Source organism: Botrytis porri (genome assembly GCF_014898465.1).
Source record: "Botrytis porri strain MUCL 3234 chromosome Unknown BPOR_009, whole genome shotgun sequence".
Lineage (NCBI taxonomy): Eukaryota > Fungi > Ascomycota > Leotiomycetes > Helotiales > Sclerotiniaceae > Botrytis > Botrytis porri.
This window is the reverse complement of record NW_024066083.1, coordinates 400241-416454: the sequence shown is the minus strand read 5'-3', so window position 1 is coordinate 416454 and position 16214 is coordinate 400241. Positions and strand designations below refer to the sequence as shown.

The following is a 16214-nucleotide window of genomic DNA, read 5'->3' as shown; positions in this document are numbered from 1 at the left end:
TGGATTGGTCTTAATTATAATTATAATTGCTTATATATATATATACATATATATATATAGCTAATATATAGGTATACTTTATAAACACTTTACTCTCAATTCTATAGTTATAGATTCTAAGGATAAATTGTATTTTGTTTTTGTAGTTTTTCTATGGCAAAGTGTTACAGATTTAAAGTTTTAAAATATTATTTTTTAATTTATATAAAAATCATATAAAAAATTTACTTTTTTTAAAAATCTTGAACAACTTTTCAATGAAAATTACTAAAAGTAAATTATAAACTTTTATCATAAATTCATATTATTTATAATATGAAAGATTTAAAAAAAATTCAATTAACAAGTATTTATAAAGATAATTTCGAAATTGTTTTAATTTTAATAATTAATTTTATAAAAACCATTAGAATTAAAGTTTTGAGAATAAGATTAATAGAATTTATTTAATTAATAGTATAATCTTATAGTTTAAAACATTACTTTTTCATAAAAACTCAAACATATAATAAGTTTAAGAGGTTTAGATTAATAGGTTCTTAATAAAATTATAGAAAGCAGCGATGAATATAAGTTTTAGAAATCGAGCAATGGAAGTGAAAACTATCTATGGGATAGATGATGACTCATGTAATTTGCTTGCTCTTGGCTGCGAGTGAGTATCTTAGCGCAAATGAGCTCCAGAAGCTTACATGTAAACCTCCAAGTGGGTTCACGGAGCCCTCATACGGGATGGAAACTCCTGGTGGAAGGTTGACATCTAAATGTGGCTGGTGACTGTGGCTTATCGGGCTGGTGCGGAAAAGTAACCTCGGGAGAGTGAACCAAGATTCTTAACCCCCCGATATCCTAGCCGATCAATGATCCGGTTGTTTTTCCCAAGTATCTGTTTGATGTCGTCTCTCAATTACAATGAGCACTTCTAATGTAATTTATTGTCAATCTTATATTTGAGGAAAATGCTCGGTTGAAGTTTGTCTATAGGGTTCATATCCGCAAGTATGTCGGATGTGAACCCCTCATCGTCGGAACTTCGCTATGGGAACATCTCGGACCGCAACCTGTCTTAACATTGATACAAATCTATGATTCGCAAGTCAATAAATTCCAGGATCCATGAATATACTAATAAATCATTCAAACCCACGGAGAACTCTGGGTAATACCATTGGTAACATTTAGTCAGGTACACGGAAGAAGAGCGGGGCATACTTCGGAACTGAATTGCCCCTCGGTCCTTAGACAAAGTATATATAAGATGAATGGACTTGCAATGCCAATGGAGGTCTCGTTTCAACGTTTGATCTTTTGATTCTTGTACATCATAAAGTTTTCAGAAGAGGTCTATATCACCATGGACAATTCTACCAAGAACATGCCAGCAGATCATTCTGGTTCAACACCATATTCCGTAATTACTGGTTCTCAAGAAGCTACTCAAACTCTACAGCAATTGGTCAGTAGTGAACTTCCCTCAGAGGTTTTGAAACATCTAGAAGATGTTACTTATACAACTGCAACCGATGGAACTCAAATCTATTTCCCGTGTCCTTTCAAAGAAACCGAAGCTACAGTTGCATTGAAATCAGTCGAAGCAAGCGTTGTAGCTGCTATTGCGGATCTTCGTTATGGAGAACAAAAAAGAAAAATCGAAATCAATCTTGAGCAAACTGCTACTTTCTTATTTTCAACTTATATTGCTACAATTGCTGGAATGAATAAACAACACCCTGATGTTAAATCGAAACTAAAAGGTATTTTCCTTTAGTATATTTCAGGAATATTTATTGATACATTTCACAGATACCGATTTGCTCAAAGCACAAGCTATCTTGTATCGCAGACTTTCAGCGAACCTTTATGAAACTAAGAACCAAGGGGAATACTTTCATATCCATGGATCATTAGAAGCTGGAAAAACATTGAATATGATCGGATTGGAAGCATATCGACCAGATCTTACAGATTATAGGGAATGTATTGATGTTATTGAAAAGCATGTCAAACAATATACGGCCGCTGAATTGGAGATCATGAATGCTGAAATAGATCAAGCTGGTGTGACAGCTTTGAAATGGGAAGATTTCAAAGAGACAAGCCATGTAAGAATTTTCATCTCACTCTATTCTATTTTACTAACTTACCATATAGGGCCAAACACTTCTCAACTTACCTCCATGGCAACTCGATAGACTTCAAGATGATTCTCCACCATGTCCATTCCCAGAAATTGCTCCCGGAACATCTACTTCCAAACCTCAAGTGTTATCCGGAATTCGTGTACTAGAATTATGTCGTATTATTGCAGGGCCTGCTATGGGTCGAACACTCGCTGAATATGGGGCTCAAGTCATCAAAGTCACATCTCCGAACTTATCTGATGTTCCATTTTTCCAAGTCGATGGAAATACTGGTAAACATACCGCGGATATCGATCTTAAAACGCTAAGTGGTCGTGCGACGTTTGAGGAATTACTGAAATCTGCAGATCTTATTCTCGATGGATATAGACCTGGAGCTTTAGAACGATTAGGGTATGGACCTGAGAATATCGTAAAATTGATTTCTGGAAGAGGAAAAGGGATTGTGTATGTCTCCGAAGATTGTTTTGGTTATCAAGGAGAATGGGCTGGCAGACCTGGATGGCAACAAATCGCAGATTGTGTAACGGGAGTAGCCTGGGCTCAAGGAGAATTCATGGGGCTTAATGAACCTGTCGTTCCTCCTTTTCCCATGTCTGATTATGGAACTGGATGTATGGGTGCTATTGCTGCCTTGGTGGGATTATATCGAAGAGCTAAGGAAGGAGGTAGTTGGAGAGGCACAACTAGTCTTTGTCAATATGATGTGTTTTTATTGGAATTAGGATTATATGGCGATGATATCAAAGAAAAGGTTAGAAAAGATCATGATGATCATTTCTTCGATCTGAGACATGCGGATAGTGTGGATGAAGTTGGCGGGAGAGCACTAAAAAGTATGAGGAGAGCACATCCCGAATTATTCGACGAGAAAAATATGCAAAAGACATTCAGCAAAGGATTCGGCGAAGAAATCAAATGGTGCAGAAGTCCCGTCTCAATTGAAGGAATACGAGTCGGATTCGAAAGAGCCAGTCGTCCAAACGGATATGATAAACCGACGTGGGAGGATTGGGAAATCGAGAAAGAAGTGGTGGAAGGATAAATTACCCACTTTGCTTTGGATAGGATATCATATATCAAATTTTGTATCACAGAAGCGAATACGATGCTCACTCATATTAATGACCTCGCTTGTTGTCATGTGTAACCATCGCCAACGCATTTATATTGCATGGACATCTCGCAAGCGCGTGCACTCTTTTTGCCTAATCACAACCCGGAAGCGCGGGATGGGATGGCGTATTGCCTATACTACTTTAATTCTATATTTGCATGCTTTATCCAATGGTAGAATAGAACGTCGATACATGAATCATTCTATAGTAAGAATATTACGAACAAGTCCCGGTGATTTGGAGGGGTAATCTAATGTGTATTAATAGATCGATTTCATCGCATGGCACATATTTAGTTGGGTTTTCGAGTTGCTTGGCAAGCTCAATTATAGAAACTTCAGGGTGGGATTGGTGACAATAGTGTTTTTTGTTGCAAATCGATTTCTGAATCTTTGGAGACGAAGAGATGGCTTGCAGGAGTTTAGGGCGGGGCTTTTAGTGGAGAATAGGCTTAGGGTAGGGGAGTTAATTGGTGTGAAGTTTTTGGAGTGGGTTTTTAGGAACGGGTCAGATGGATGGGGATGGAGAGGGGGCTTGTCGGGGAGGTAAGGGGTTGGGCAAGGAAATGGGGGGTGGTTTGTAAATGGTGAGATGAGTTTAGTGGGTGATGTGTTGCGGCTCGGGCTGAGCTTGGACTTGGACTCGAGGTTGATGACGGATGAATGGGTGGATGGACGGTACTTGGAGTCAGCAAAGGTACTTACTGCTGACTTCGTAGAAAGTGTCTCGTAGTCTTCAAGCATCAACCCTGATGGAAGGTTCCGAGAAGTAACGGCCGCACCCGCTGACACATATATGAGAGAGTATATACTGCCCGGAATCAGCGAATAGAGATCCGAGTGGATTTCCAGGTAAGAATGATGTGTATCGAACATCATGTTCTTCATACCTATCTTACCTATGAACAAGCTTCTCCTTCTACAAGATAATTGAAACATCGTAGGTGAGAATGTAAGCCTCTAGTGAAGCAGCCAGTAAATGACAAGCTCGGGTGGGCTTGTACAATTGAAAGAGAAGCAAGAATTGTGAATGGAGATCCCGTGTTTTTATGCGTTGGATGTGATGTTACCACACACGACATGGCTTAATGAGATATGGGATGTGATTTGTTGTTCAGTGACTTCTTGGAGTTTTGGGCCCTGGGGTTGGTGTGTGAAGTTGGAGGTGTTGGGATGGGTGATTGATTGATTGAGGTGAGGGAAGACGGAGGGGGGGTTAAAGTTTGTTGTGGATTTGGGGGGTGATTGGATTTGCGTAAATACTGCGTTGAAGCTATAGTTGGGATATGCGGTGGTTCTGGCGGAATTAGAGTCGTGAACTTATAGTGTGTGAGGTCAAAATGGATTGATCTTGATGAGAGATGATTTAGTATAGTTAGTTTCCTTATCTTCTTTGGTTTGTGTTTAGGTCTGTGTCTGTGTGCAACTGAGGGGAGCGGGCCTTTTGTATTCACTTCGGCTTGTTGTACTTGTACCTGAACGATCATGAAACTTTATAAGCGTTGGTTTATTTGATGACTTGCAGTTTGTAACTCGAAACTGTAAGGGCTTTCAACGAGGAACTTATAGATGCTATAGCAGATCTATATGTTGTGAGCATGATACTGCAACACTTTGTATACATTTCTCTAGGATGAAGAGGTTAATGAATTTATTATATCTTTGATATTTGACAAATGGCGTGTAATTTCATCTGGATAATAATTGCTTTGTAGAGAAATGACAACATGAAATATTCAGTAGCAGTAGTATTGCAATAATATTTATAACAGCAGGAGATTATCATGGTCATTCCCGCAATATTCACACTCACATACAATATATTCTATAACCAGATGTTCAAAATATAGACCCTTCGTCGGACAACGAATAATGTTGGCCATTGATTTAAAATCCCAGCCTTTGAACTTTTCAGCAGTCAGTCCAGCCACTCTTCGCTCTGAGCATGTCAATTAGGAAAAGAAAGTTGGAATACTTGCGATTTATGTACACAGTTCATGGAAATAGGATGTCCTCTATTCACTGTCATGTAGTATCATATTGATTACGCCAGCTTACCCCTCTTTTAGGGTTTGTAGTTTCCCTAGGGGTTTCAGTGGCTAGAATTCAGCTGAGAAGATAATCGTGTAGATGACTGTATTGGTTGGTCTATGGGAGCTTACCAAGCTCGCGATATGAATAGATTGTCTCACAGAAGTTAATAATCTACTGGTTTGAGGGAGTTTGAGAAGCTTTAGGCTTTGCTTCGCACTGCTTTGTGGCTTTATATAAAATTTGCTAACTTCAGTATTGCTCTTTCGGATCGGAAATCGAAGAACGCAACGTTGAAGAAGAATGTGAGTGCAGTAGGCTTCTACAGCTCTCTACGATTCTGCTCTAGCTTTGTATGATGATCTCCCTGCTATAGTCCGTTCAGACACCGGACTATTCTACTTTCTGGGAGTGATGATAGAGGTTTTGTCTCTTGTACAGCGAGTAAGATATTACGTATAAATCCAATGACGAGAGCATGGTGAGTGACAGCATTTAGTCAGTCATTATTGCCGGCTTAAATTCTGAAACTTCTCATCGACTCGTTTTTCGAACTTCTAATATTTATCAAGTGAGAGACTGATTCAATATCGAAATAGTGGCTCGAAAACCAATTCTTGTGCCCTGGAGCACGACCAAGGCTCATGAGAATCGATGAGTATAGATTTTCAGTCTTTTTTCTGAACCATGCCGAAACTGCAGCTTTTCTACACTCGTTCAGCGAAGCTTATCCTGTATTGCAAGAAAGTGATTCACTCAAACCTGTCTTGATCCACCTTCTTCCACTTACAACTTGCGTGTCCTGCTGTGGAGAACCTGGGGAATCTCTCAGTTGTATATATGCTGGGCTGTACATAGTATTGCATTGATCAAACAGAGCATGCTGGCAGGCTTCTATTGTAGGAACTCTTCTGAATGTGCAAGAGTAGCATATCCGCTGCAAGTAGATTATCAGAGGATTCTAGACAAACTTCCTCTTGTTAGATACCAGGAAGCTGAGATATTATCCTGAGGAAGCGGAGGATCAAACTCCAAGATTTCATATCAGAATATCATGTTACATCGGTTAGAGCGATAGTTACAACGTTCAAACAACAGTACAAATTTACATTCGTACTCGACAACAAATTTGTGTCACGATAGACATATTACTTTCCCTGCTTCAATCAAGCCTGGCTCGACTACAGCTTGGCAATTTTTTGACAGGCCAATGCAATCTTCTAATCATGGGTGGTCGATCCAGTAAGCTTTCTTCATCAGGTGAAGAATAAAGTTGAAGTATAATTTCTGCCTCTTTTATAGTGTAACCTAGTGATTGGAATACCTAGTATACGAGGTATTCTGTATACGCCCCACTCTAGTGAGGTGCATTGCATTTCTATTACATATTTCAATATATATTATTGAATATCATATCACCAGAATTACTAAAACTATGTATAACACTATTAGGATACGGAAATACGGGAACTCAATAAATTCCAATGAATTCCAATGAAAATAGCTTCAATATTGCCCATTTGGGAAGAGATTTATTGAATATTTCTGACCTCCCATAGGAATGTAACTGAAACCCTTAGGAATTCACTAAAATCCAGTAGTTCAATATATTACCAGTATTCTTTAACAAGTCAACTACCCCACTTTCCGACCACCCCCTCTTTTCGACCACCTCAAAAACCACACCGCTTTGAGTAATTATAAAATTTATACTTTGAATAACTCAACAATGCTTTAATCAATTGATTTGAAATTTTGATATTATTATAATTGTGATATGAAGAATAGATATACCGAAGAAGATATCGCAGAGGCTCTTAGAGCGATTACAAATGGAGCAAGCATACGAAGAGCTAGCTTGGATTATGGTGTTCCACGTACCACACTTCACGATCGAATATATGGTGGAGTTTCGCATCAAAAAGGCGCCCAAATACTTCAAAAGTTATCTCCAATTCAGGAGAATCGACTAGCAGAATGGATATTAGTACAGGAAGCTCTTGGTACTAGCCCTACACATCGTCAAATCAGAGAGATGGCAGAGCACCTCCTTATTGTACGAGGGGAGGATCCCTCACTTGGAAAGAAATGGATACATAGCTTTTTTCGAAGGCATCCTAATATTGGAACTAAGAAGCAACATCAAATCGATTCTGCACGAGTTTCAGGTGCTACATCTGATATTATTAAGAAGTGGTTCCGGAACCTCGCAATCCCTGAAATCAAGGCTATTAAGCCGGCCAACAGATGGAATATGGATGAAGCAGGTATAATGGAGGGTCAGGGTCTTAATGGACTAGTAGTAGGAAGCACTGATCGAAGATTTATTCAAAAAAAGCAACCTGGATCTCGAATTTGGACCTCTTTTATAGAATGCATTTCAGCCAATGGAAAAAGCATTACTCCCCTTGTAATATATAAGGGAAAATCAGTTCAACAACAATGGTTTCCAACAGATTTGACTCTATTCAAGGGTTGGAACTTTACCGCTACAGAAAATGGATGGACTACAGATGCTACAGCTTTAGAATGGCTGAAAAAGATCTATATCCCTCAAACTACCCCTATTCAGCCGGAAAATTCAAGACTCCTCATTTTGGACGGACACGGAAGCCATGAAACTACAGCATTTATGTTAGAATGCTTTAATAACAACATATATCTCTTATTTCTCCCACCACATACGTCACACGTACTACAACCACTCGATTTATCTGTGTTCTCACCCCTAAAAAGTGCATATCGAATCGAACTTAATAAATTAAGTCTATTATCCGATTCCTCACCAATTGGAAAGCGCAATTTCCTTTCTTGCTATCAGAAGGCTAGAATAGAAGGTTTAACTATTCAAAATATCAAGTCTGGGTGGCAAGCTAGTGGTCTTTGGCCCAAAAATATGGCTAAACCTCTTATGAGTCGACTTTTGCTTGAAAATAGCAATAGAGAGGTTTTATCACTTAATCCTGAATCTGATGATGATCCTATTCTTCAATGGAATATATATTCATCGTTTATTCAATGGAAAACCCCTCAAAAAGGAGCCGATATCAGAAAATATAGAGATATAATGATTCAAGAGAAGGAGATCGATTTGCCAACACGAAGATTACTATTTCGCAAGATTATAAAAGGATTCGATGCTAAGGATTATGAACTCTTAGAGGCAGAGAATAAGATTAGAAAGCTAGAATATCAATTAGATGAAGCATTACCTAGAAAAAGGCGAAAGGTTGTGGTATCTCCAAATTCGAAGTTCGCAGGGATTAGAGCTATAAGGCGTACACAAATTGAAGCTGGAGATCGTGAAGATGAGGTAGATGATAGCTCTAGTGCTATAGAAAGTGATTCTACAGGCGATTTCATTGAAGTTCAATAGTTATTGAGTTATTAAAGTTTTAAGTGTAGATAATATGAATTTTTTAGGTGGTCGGAAACAGGGGGTGGTCGGAAAGTGGGGTAGTTGACTTATATCCTATACATATTCCAGTGGATAATCCAGCTATTAGTACGCCCTAGCGTAATATACAAGGCTTCAATATCAGCCACCATAATACTAGCTTATACTACTCCAATGACTAGTATAACCCCCAGCTTTTACTCAACGGATCAGAGTATCCGGTGGACGCTTGAGTGATTTGACATAGCGTGACATTACGATCACATGAATCTATTATAATCGAAATCTGATCATTGATTGATTTCACAAGCTACTTATTTACTAGTTTTTGAAATTCAATATTTCAAGGATGTTTTCTTGATGTATTACTGAGTAAGATTGTTCAAGATAATAATCAAAACAATATCCTAAAAATTATAATGTTTTGATATGATGTTGATTTTTTCTTCATAATAATCCATTTATATTCGAACAACTATATCAGAGGTGTACGAGCGCAGGCCGTGTGAACAATTGGAGTTGAGGAGAAGTTTATAGATGCAGTTTTTTCTCTCTCGATAATCCACAACATCAATTGAAACTATTTGATTCCTACAATTCTTCGATGCCTTCACTCCGTGACAAGTATGTCTCGAGCTTCTAAACTCTCATCATCACTACAACTACTAAGGTCTGTTTACACTCGAAGATTTGACTCATGACTAAAAATGCCGTCAATCTCAAGCCTCAATTGGCCTATACTATTCACACTTCACCGTTTAATTTTCTACGCATCACTTTCTTCTTGCATGTTATCGTTGTTCTCAGGTCGTAATGAACTTGACATACGAATGACTAACCATCAGAATTACCTTCATATGGCGTGATCACATGGTAGATTTCATGTGGATGACTAAAAGAGATTCCTATATCTTCCTCTAGAGCGAGTTTTGGACGAAAATACAGGTCAACCGGTTAAGTTCGTGACTATATAAACCTTCAAGTACACCCACCTTTTCACACTACACGTATTGAATTGAAAAGGAACATCAGACTTTACGTGCTTTCAGCTGGAACCAGACATCTATATATTTCTCTGTCACTTATTGATTACTATTTGTCTCGTTTGGAACCCAGAGCCTAGCCAAAGGTAATTTTTTGGATTTGTCACAGAATTTTTTGGTTGTCAGTTTTCCTATCTGATTGTCGCTAAGTGTTTGAATATTTGTTCATATCTCCAAAGCCTCAAACATTGTGGATTTCCCGCTGACCCCTTCTCACATCCGAGAAATTTGCAACCCCTGCATCTGATTTGAGAGCGTTCGTTTGATCTATTATTTGGGTTGCTGTTTTGACTTGAGCATAAATCTTTTATGTCACTCTCCTAACCAACCCAGTGTCCGTGGCAGTTCATTGAAATGGTCATTTTGAAGCAGAAACGTTAATTTTATAGATGTTTTGAGATTCTTGGTTGAAGGACAATGAATGAATCTTCCAATTATTCTCCAGTTAAAATAAAATTGTGGCATATTTAACTGTAAAGATTCTCTGACATTCTTGGCACCTGAAGCTTAGGACTAGCGGATGATTTGAAATGGTTCTTGAAGGAAAGCTGCGCGTTCACATTGCAATTGTACTTGCTTCAGAACTCGAATATTCTGTACTCAATTCTGTAACCTCTGGGGGGTTTCTCCACGTATTTCAGTGTTGTTACCGTCTATCTTTTGTCACATTAATTATCGTCAATCTCGAGAGGTAATAACATCACTATTTCAACATTACGTTGCCGTTATGAGGTCTTTATATGCCAGAGAGAGAACTTATAGTATTATTGCTGTGATGATCGATAGCAAAAACTGTCTGATTAAACGAACAGCCAACTCTCTATTTTTGTCACGCTCTTCGATTGAAGTGTCTGATTCGCGAATTACAACTTCAATATCTTACCCAAATAGAATTCACGAGAGATGAACCCACATAGAGAAAACTCTAGTAACGAAAAACCATATGTTGTCGTCAACGCTTCAATCTATCAGTTTCATAAATACTGTCGTTGTCGCTTAGTGCCGCTTATTGCGTAAAGCCCCTGACAATCTCTTTTTACTCTCTCTTTGCGTCAGATTCCATGAAAGTAGATCCCAAAAACCATCACTCGAGAATACTTATGTATACAATCCTCTGTCTCTCTAGACACAATTCCCAAAAAACGTCATCTGAGAACTATAAATATAAAAGAACAAACACATGACCCGATTAGATTCTTTAAGCAACTTATTCAATTCTTCAGGGCACTTCAAAGTGTAAACCAGGAGAAATTCTGTCACGCGAGCTCTTGTTGCACTGATCTTTTGTTAATCTAGCTAGAAAGTCAATCGCATGTAGAGCTTTTCTTGTCGTAGCTCACTTGTATTTCCACTATTGTTGTCGTTCCTACAATATTTATCATCTATTCTCTCAGCCCTCACTTGATTTTCTTCGTTGACCCATCTTCTCTAATTTCCGAGCTTGAAGACTCGAATCTGAAAATCCGAGTGGAAAGTAATGCATTGCAAGCATGATTCCTGAGGAGATATATCATGGATCTAAATTGTATCCTGAAAGATGATGATTCGTGAAATCTAAACGTAGGACAGGATGTCTACTTGAAAATTGATGAATATATAGAGGTTGTGATGATTCATCTACAACATGACGAAAGCAGACTAGAGCGAATGCAACATACAACAACTTCGTATCCTCCACTAGATATCTGTGATTATCCGTTTTCTTTTCTCTCATTTCTCAATAAGGATATAAAGAACCAGTCATCCCACTCCAAGCCCCATAGACAATAGATATTGCTGAAGCAGTCGACGAAGGGGTTTCGTGTCACCTAATTGACTCCGCAGCTTCTAGTTCCTACTCAAGAGTCAAAATTATGGATTGTAAAATGTCGCAAGCCACGACTAAGACCAAAACCGATTTCTTTTGTTACCATTTAATTGTTGCTGCCATCTCGTATTATTGCTGGAGAACATTCTCCATCGTCACAATAGCTGCAGTTAGATGACCGACCACCGAGTGCTATACTCAATTGTAGTCTAGCAGATACATCATAAAATGCACCGCATCCATTATAGAGCTCATCATCGGTCTCGCAACCTCTCCTGTTGCAGATCTCGATTATCTCATTACATGATAGAGAGTAAATTGACATTAAGGCCCTATATATAAGCCAGATATGACAAAAACACTTAGTACAGAGAACGCGTGACTTGATCAAATCATCTACAGCTACCCACTGAAAATGATCTAATTCACTCCATCTTCGAAGTATTACATTTGTTTGGTTTCAGTCTCCTCTCTCAAGGTCCATATCTAATCAATCTTTGGTATGATTAAATATATAAACACCCATCTACTTCTCTTGGATACCTGCAAACAGTAAAGCAAGTCTTTCTGAAGAGGATGGATGGTTGAGTATACCACTCATTACTACAACTTCTAATAGCTTCCTCGGTGATTTTCTTCTAATAATTTTGGTTGAAACCAGATGGCAGATCCCAATGAAAGAGAAAATACTACTATTTACAACTTTATTTTCACTTGGAAGTATTGTTATCATTCCCTTTCACATAACATCTAAATACCGATACGACGAACTTGCCGTCAAACATCTCACTTGCTGCCATTCTGTCCTCCTCACTACACATGTGAGAACAATACAAAAGACCGTGACAGCATTAATCACCACCAAAGAATAACGATTGAACCCCGAAATCTTGATACCAAGCTATCTCTAACCATTTGATTAACCTAAGAATATTGATTTCAAGAAGCAGAATTCTCTTGCCATAATTGGGCGTCGTGATAACAGATGACACCATGATTTTTAGGATGAGGAGAACAGTTGGTGGATGAAGCACTTATAAAGCTAGGACTTGGTGGACATAGATTTCACCATAGTCATTACTAGCTCTAGGAAGTGCTAGTGAAAGACACTTGAGAGAAGCCAAAGAAGATCCCATACACAGTAAGCAGAACACAATATAATCAAAACAACATGTGGATATTTAATTCACAGTAGTTACTCGAACCCCGCATGTTCCCCTTAATCCCTCGTATGTTTCTTCAACTCTATGGTATATGTACACCGTCAAGACTTCTGTTTTGACCACAAACTCACCAAGAATTCAACTGTTCTCACTTAAGGGGCTTCTTCTAGCAGTAAATCTCGTATTGTTATCTAATTCCACTTCATTAGAGGTTTTGAAAATAAAGTCTGGAAGATGTAAGATCCTAACCTTTGTAGTAGGAGTTCTAAAACCTCCTTACCGCACCCTATAAGTTTTGTAACAAAATCCCAGCAAAAATGACGTTTTTTTATATAAATTAAAAAATTCAATAACTTTTTCAACTTAATGAATTTTATTTTCAAATTTTTAAAATAAATAAATAATATTATATAACGTGATTTATCAGTGTGCGGGTCATATCAGTGTGCGGGTCATTTTCACCTCAATTCACTCTTTCAAACTCATATTATTCAACAACCATTGAATCAATTGATTAAAACTATGAAAATTATAATAATCTAGGATCTATTATATTATCTTGACAAGTTCTTGCATTATGTCCGGTCTTTCCGCACTTACTACAGCATCGACTAGAAGATGCTTCTTCATTAGAATTCCTCCCTTTTTGACGCTCGTCGCGTTGAATCTGAATATCAACCTCTTGTTGAGATAATATATCAAGAGCTTCTTGCCCAGTAAGTACTCCTCCTTGACGTAATTGGGTTTTTTTCGCGCGTCGACGCTTGCTTAATGCCTCATTTGCCTTTCGAAGTGTACGAATCTCTGCATTCAAAAGTGTATTCTCATGAGCTAATCTCTCTGTACCTTTAGCTAGAGCTAGTACAGTCTCAAATATAGGTGTAGGGGAGCTTGATTGATGTCGGGTTATTCGAGATTTCACTAAAATTGATTGAGAAAGAGCTTCAGTTGGGTTGTGAGGGGTTTGAGAGATCCATTGATCTAGATCGAAAGAGGGAGGGGTAGGTGTACGAATTCGAATATCTAACTTCGAAAGTACGGCTTCAGGGTTAAATGGTATTAAACCTGTTCCTCGAAATCCTGATTTCATATTCTGAGAGATGATTGATTCTTTATATGCAGCTTTAAAAGCTATAAAGAATTCAACCTTCGAAATATGATTGATATGTGCCTTGATAAATCCATCAATTTGACCACCATATGAACGTTTCAGATTGCTAAAACAGCCCACATCAAGTGGTTGAGTTAAATGACTTGAATGCGGTGGTAGACTTAAGCATATAATATCGTTCTCTTTGCAATATGCTTGAAAAGCTCTTGATTCATGGCTTTCATGCCCGTCTAGTACCAACATTCGATACCTGCCCTTTCTTCGGTTCTTAGTGTGCTTGTCGAAGTGTTTCAACCATTCTAAACCTGTCTCATTGTTTGTCCATCCATTAGATGTAGGTTTAATAGCCCAATCCGCAGGAAAATCGGTTTCGGTATACCAATTGGAAAGATGAACCTGTCCTTGAACCACTAGAAATGGGGGTATAGTTTCACCCTCCCCATTGCCACATATGATTGCTGTAGCCCATTCTCTATTGCCTGGTTGTATTGCCTTGCTTCTGCCATTCCGTTCAGCACTAGTTACTACCATTCCGGGGCATATTATACCCATCATAAAGCCCGTCTCATCGAAATTGTAGAAATCGCCATCCAAAATGCTGTATTTCGCTCGCATATTCGCAACCAATCGAAACCACTCTTCAATAAGCTTAGGATCTTCGCAGAGAGCTCCTTGAAAGTCATAAACACGACTAAAACGCGTCTTTAATTCGATTCGACGCTTTACGAATCGATGCGCCCAGAGCTTCCCAACGCGCTTTGCACCCCTCGATTCAAGAATATGATTCGCCATATCTTCTACATTTCTTAATTTAGGTGGAAATCCTCTCAAATCCATATCAATTATATATTCAGAAATGATATTCTCTTCTAGTTCTGAAAGATTATAAGATTTAGGTCGATATTCGGAACGGGAAGTAATACCATTAATTCTACGCTGTAGTGTTGTATTCGAGATATTATATATCTTTGCAACCTTTCGAATACTTGTTTTTTTGTCTTTTTGAATAGCTTCGATAGCGAGGAGTATACGGGCTTCTTGATTATTCGAATCCATTGTGGATTGTTGATAAAAACGCGTATTGAAAGAGAATAGAGTGAATTGAGGTGAAAATGACCCGCACACTGATATGACCCGCACACTGATAAATCACGTTATTATTGAAAAAGAATATAATTTATTTCTTATTATTTCTGTTTATAAATTATATAGATTTCAAATTGAAAAACTTAAAAACTTCTAATTTGTAACGCTTTTCTCATACAAAATAAGCGATTCTTTTTGGAAGACTTATGATTTTTATTCTTAATAGCTTATAACTTCTTCAATAAATTATTTAAAAATGAATTAGCTTTTTTTTTAAATTTAATTAAGATACTTATTAATTGATTTTAGCTTTTTATTTCCTTAACAGAAAGATTCAATAAATAAACGAGGGGTTTAAAAGTTGAAGAATTAATGGTTTTAGTGGGAAATCGAAATCTGTGCGGTGAGGAGGTTCCAGAACTCTTACAAAATTTCTCTATATTAGGTTATTACTCATTATCATTATCACTTAACTCAAAAGGCAGTAGTATAACAACACCTCTTCCCAATGTAAACATTGAACAGAGAAACTTGATAAAAATACTGCACAACCACCCATTCAAATTTCATCTATAAAGCCTGCATAACGCAGAAATTGCAAAATCGTCCCATTCTACAGACACGAAGCTCAGAATACCCTCTTCACCACGGCCCAAAGCATACTGCCGAATTTCATGTCTTCAAAAGAGCCAACTCGTTGAGAGCAAGTGCTTTTATAAGTAATATGGGAGATAAGAATGGTCAAGGGTAGTATATAGAGTAGTCACGGATGTAGACGGGAACAGAAAAGAAGAGTGAATTTTGCGCCACGGATTGAACTTCGGGGTGAATAGATATTCAACTCAAAATCTTACCTTCTTCCTCAATTTTGCTTGAGCTACTATAACCTCTGCACAGCTCTTTTTATCTACAGATTTATCTAGAATCTAAAGATAAGTCATCAGCATCTGACTTCTGTCAAACTCTTACCTTACAATAAATGTGATACAGAACGAGACAGGGAAACTCAACCAAGTCTGACGCTTTTGCGGTTCAAAATTTCTGGGAGTCTATATATCTAATATCGCTTTTTATTCATTGAAAGAAACAGCCCATGAAATTTTTCGTTGGAATCGGTTTTATTCCAGTTAATTAAATCTATTTTGTCATCAACTACTGTTACTACTAATGAATCTCCTCTCCATCTTTGACTCTCATTTTCCCCTCCTCTCCTTTCCGTTCCATTAATGTATCAAAAGCCCAGAATCACACAATTCTTTCATATCAATAGTTCCCAGTAATCCATTTATACGTCAAATCCACGTTGTAAACCATGAAA

The 16214-nt window shown here is 37.9% G+C and overlaps 2 protein-coding genes across 2 annotated transcripts; both read left to right on the top strand.

Moving 5' to 3' along the window:
- The first annotated feature begins 919 nt into the window (after positions 1–919).
- On the top strand, positions 920–3700 carry EAF01_006960 (uncharacterized protein). Its single transcript, XM_038915214.1, has 4 exons — positions 920–1754; positions 1804–2102; positions 2152–3466; positions 3527–3700. The coding sequence occupies exons 1-3, from the start codon at positions 1355–1357 to the stop codon at positions 3184–3186; spliced, it is 1734 nt and encodes a 577-aa protein (XP_038768852.1). The 5' UTR covers positions 920–1354; the 3' UTR covers positions 3187–3466; positions 3527–3700.
- Positions 3701–7066: 3366 nt separating this feature from the next.
- On the top strand, positions 7067–8665 carry EAF01_006959 (uncharacterized protein; the record flags this gene model as incomplete). The annotated part of the gene is made up of 1 exon (XM_038915213.1): positions 7067–8665. The coding sequence occupies one exon, from the start codon at positions 7067–7069 to the stop codon at positions 8663–8665; it is 1599 nt and encodes a 532-aa protein (XP_038768851.1).
- Between the last annotated feature and the right edge of the window lie 7549 nt (positions 8666–16214).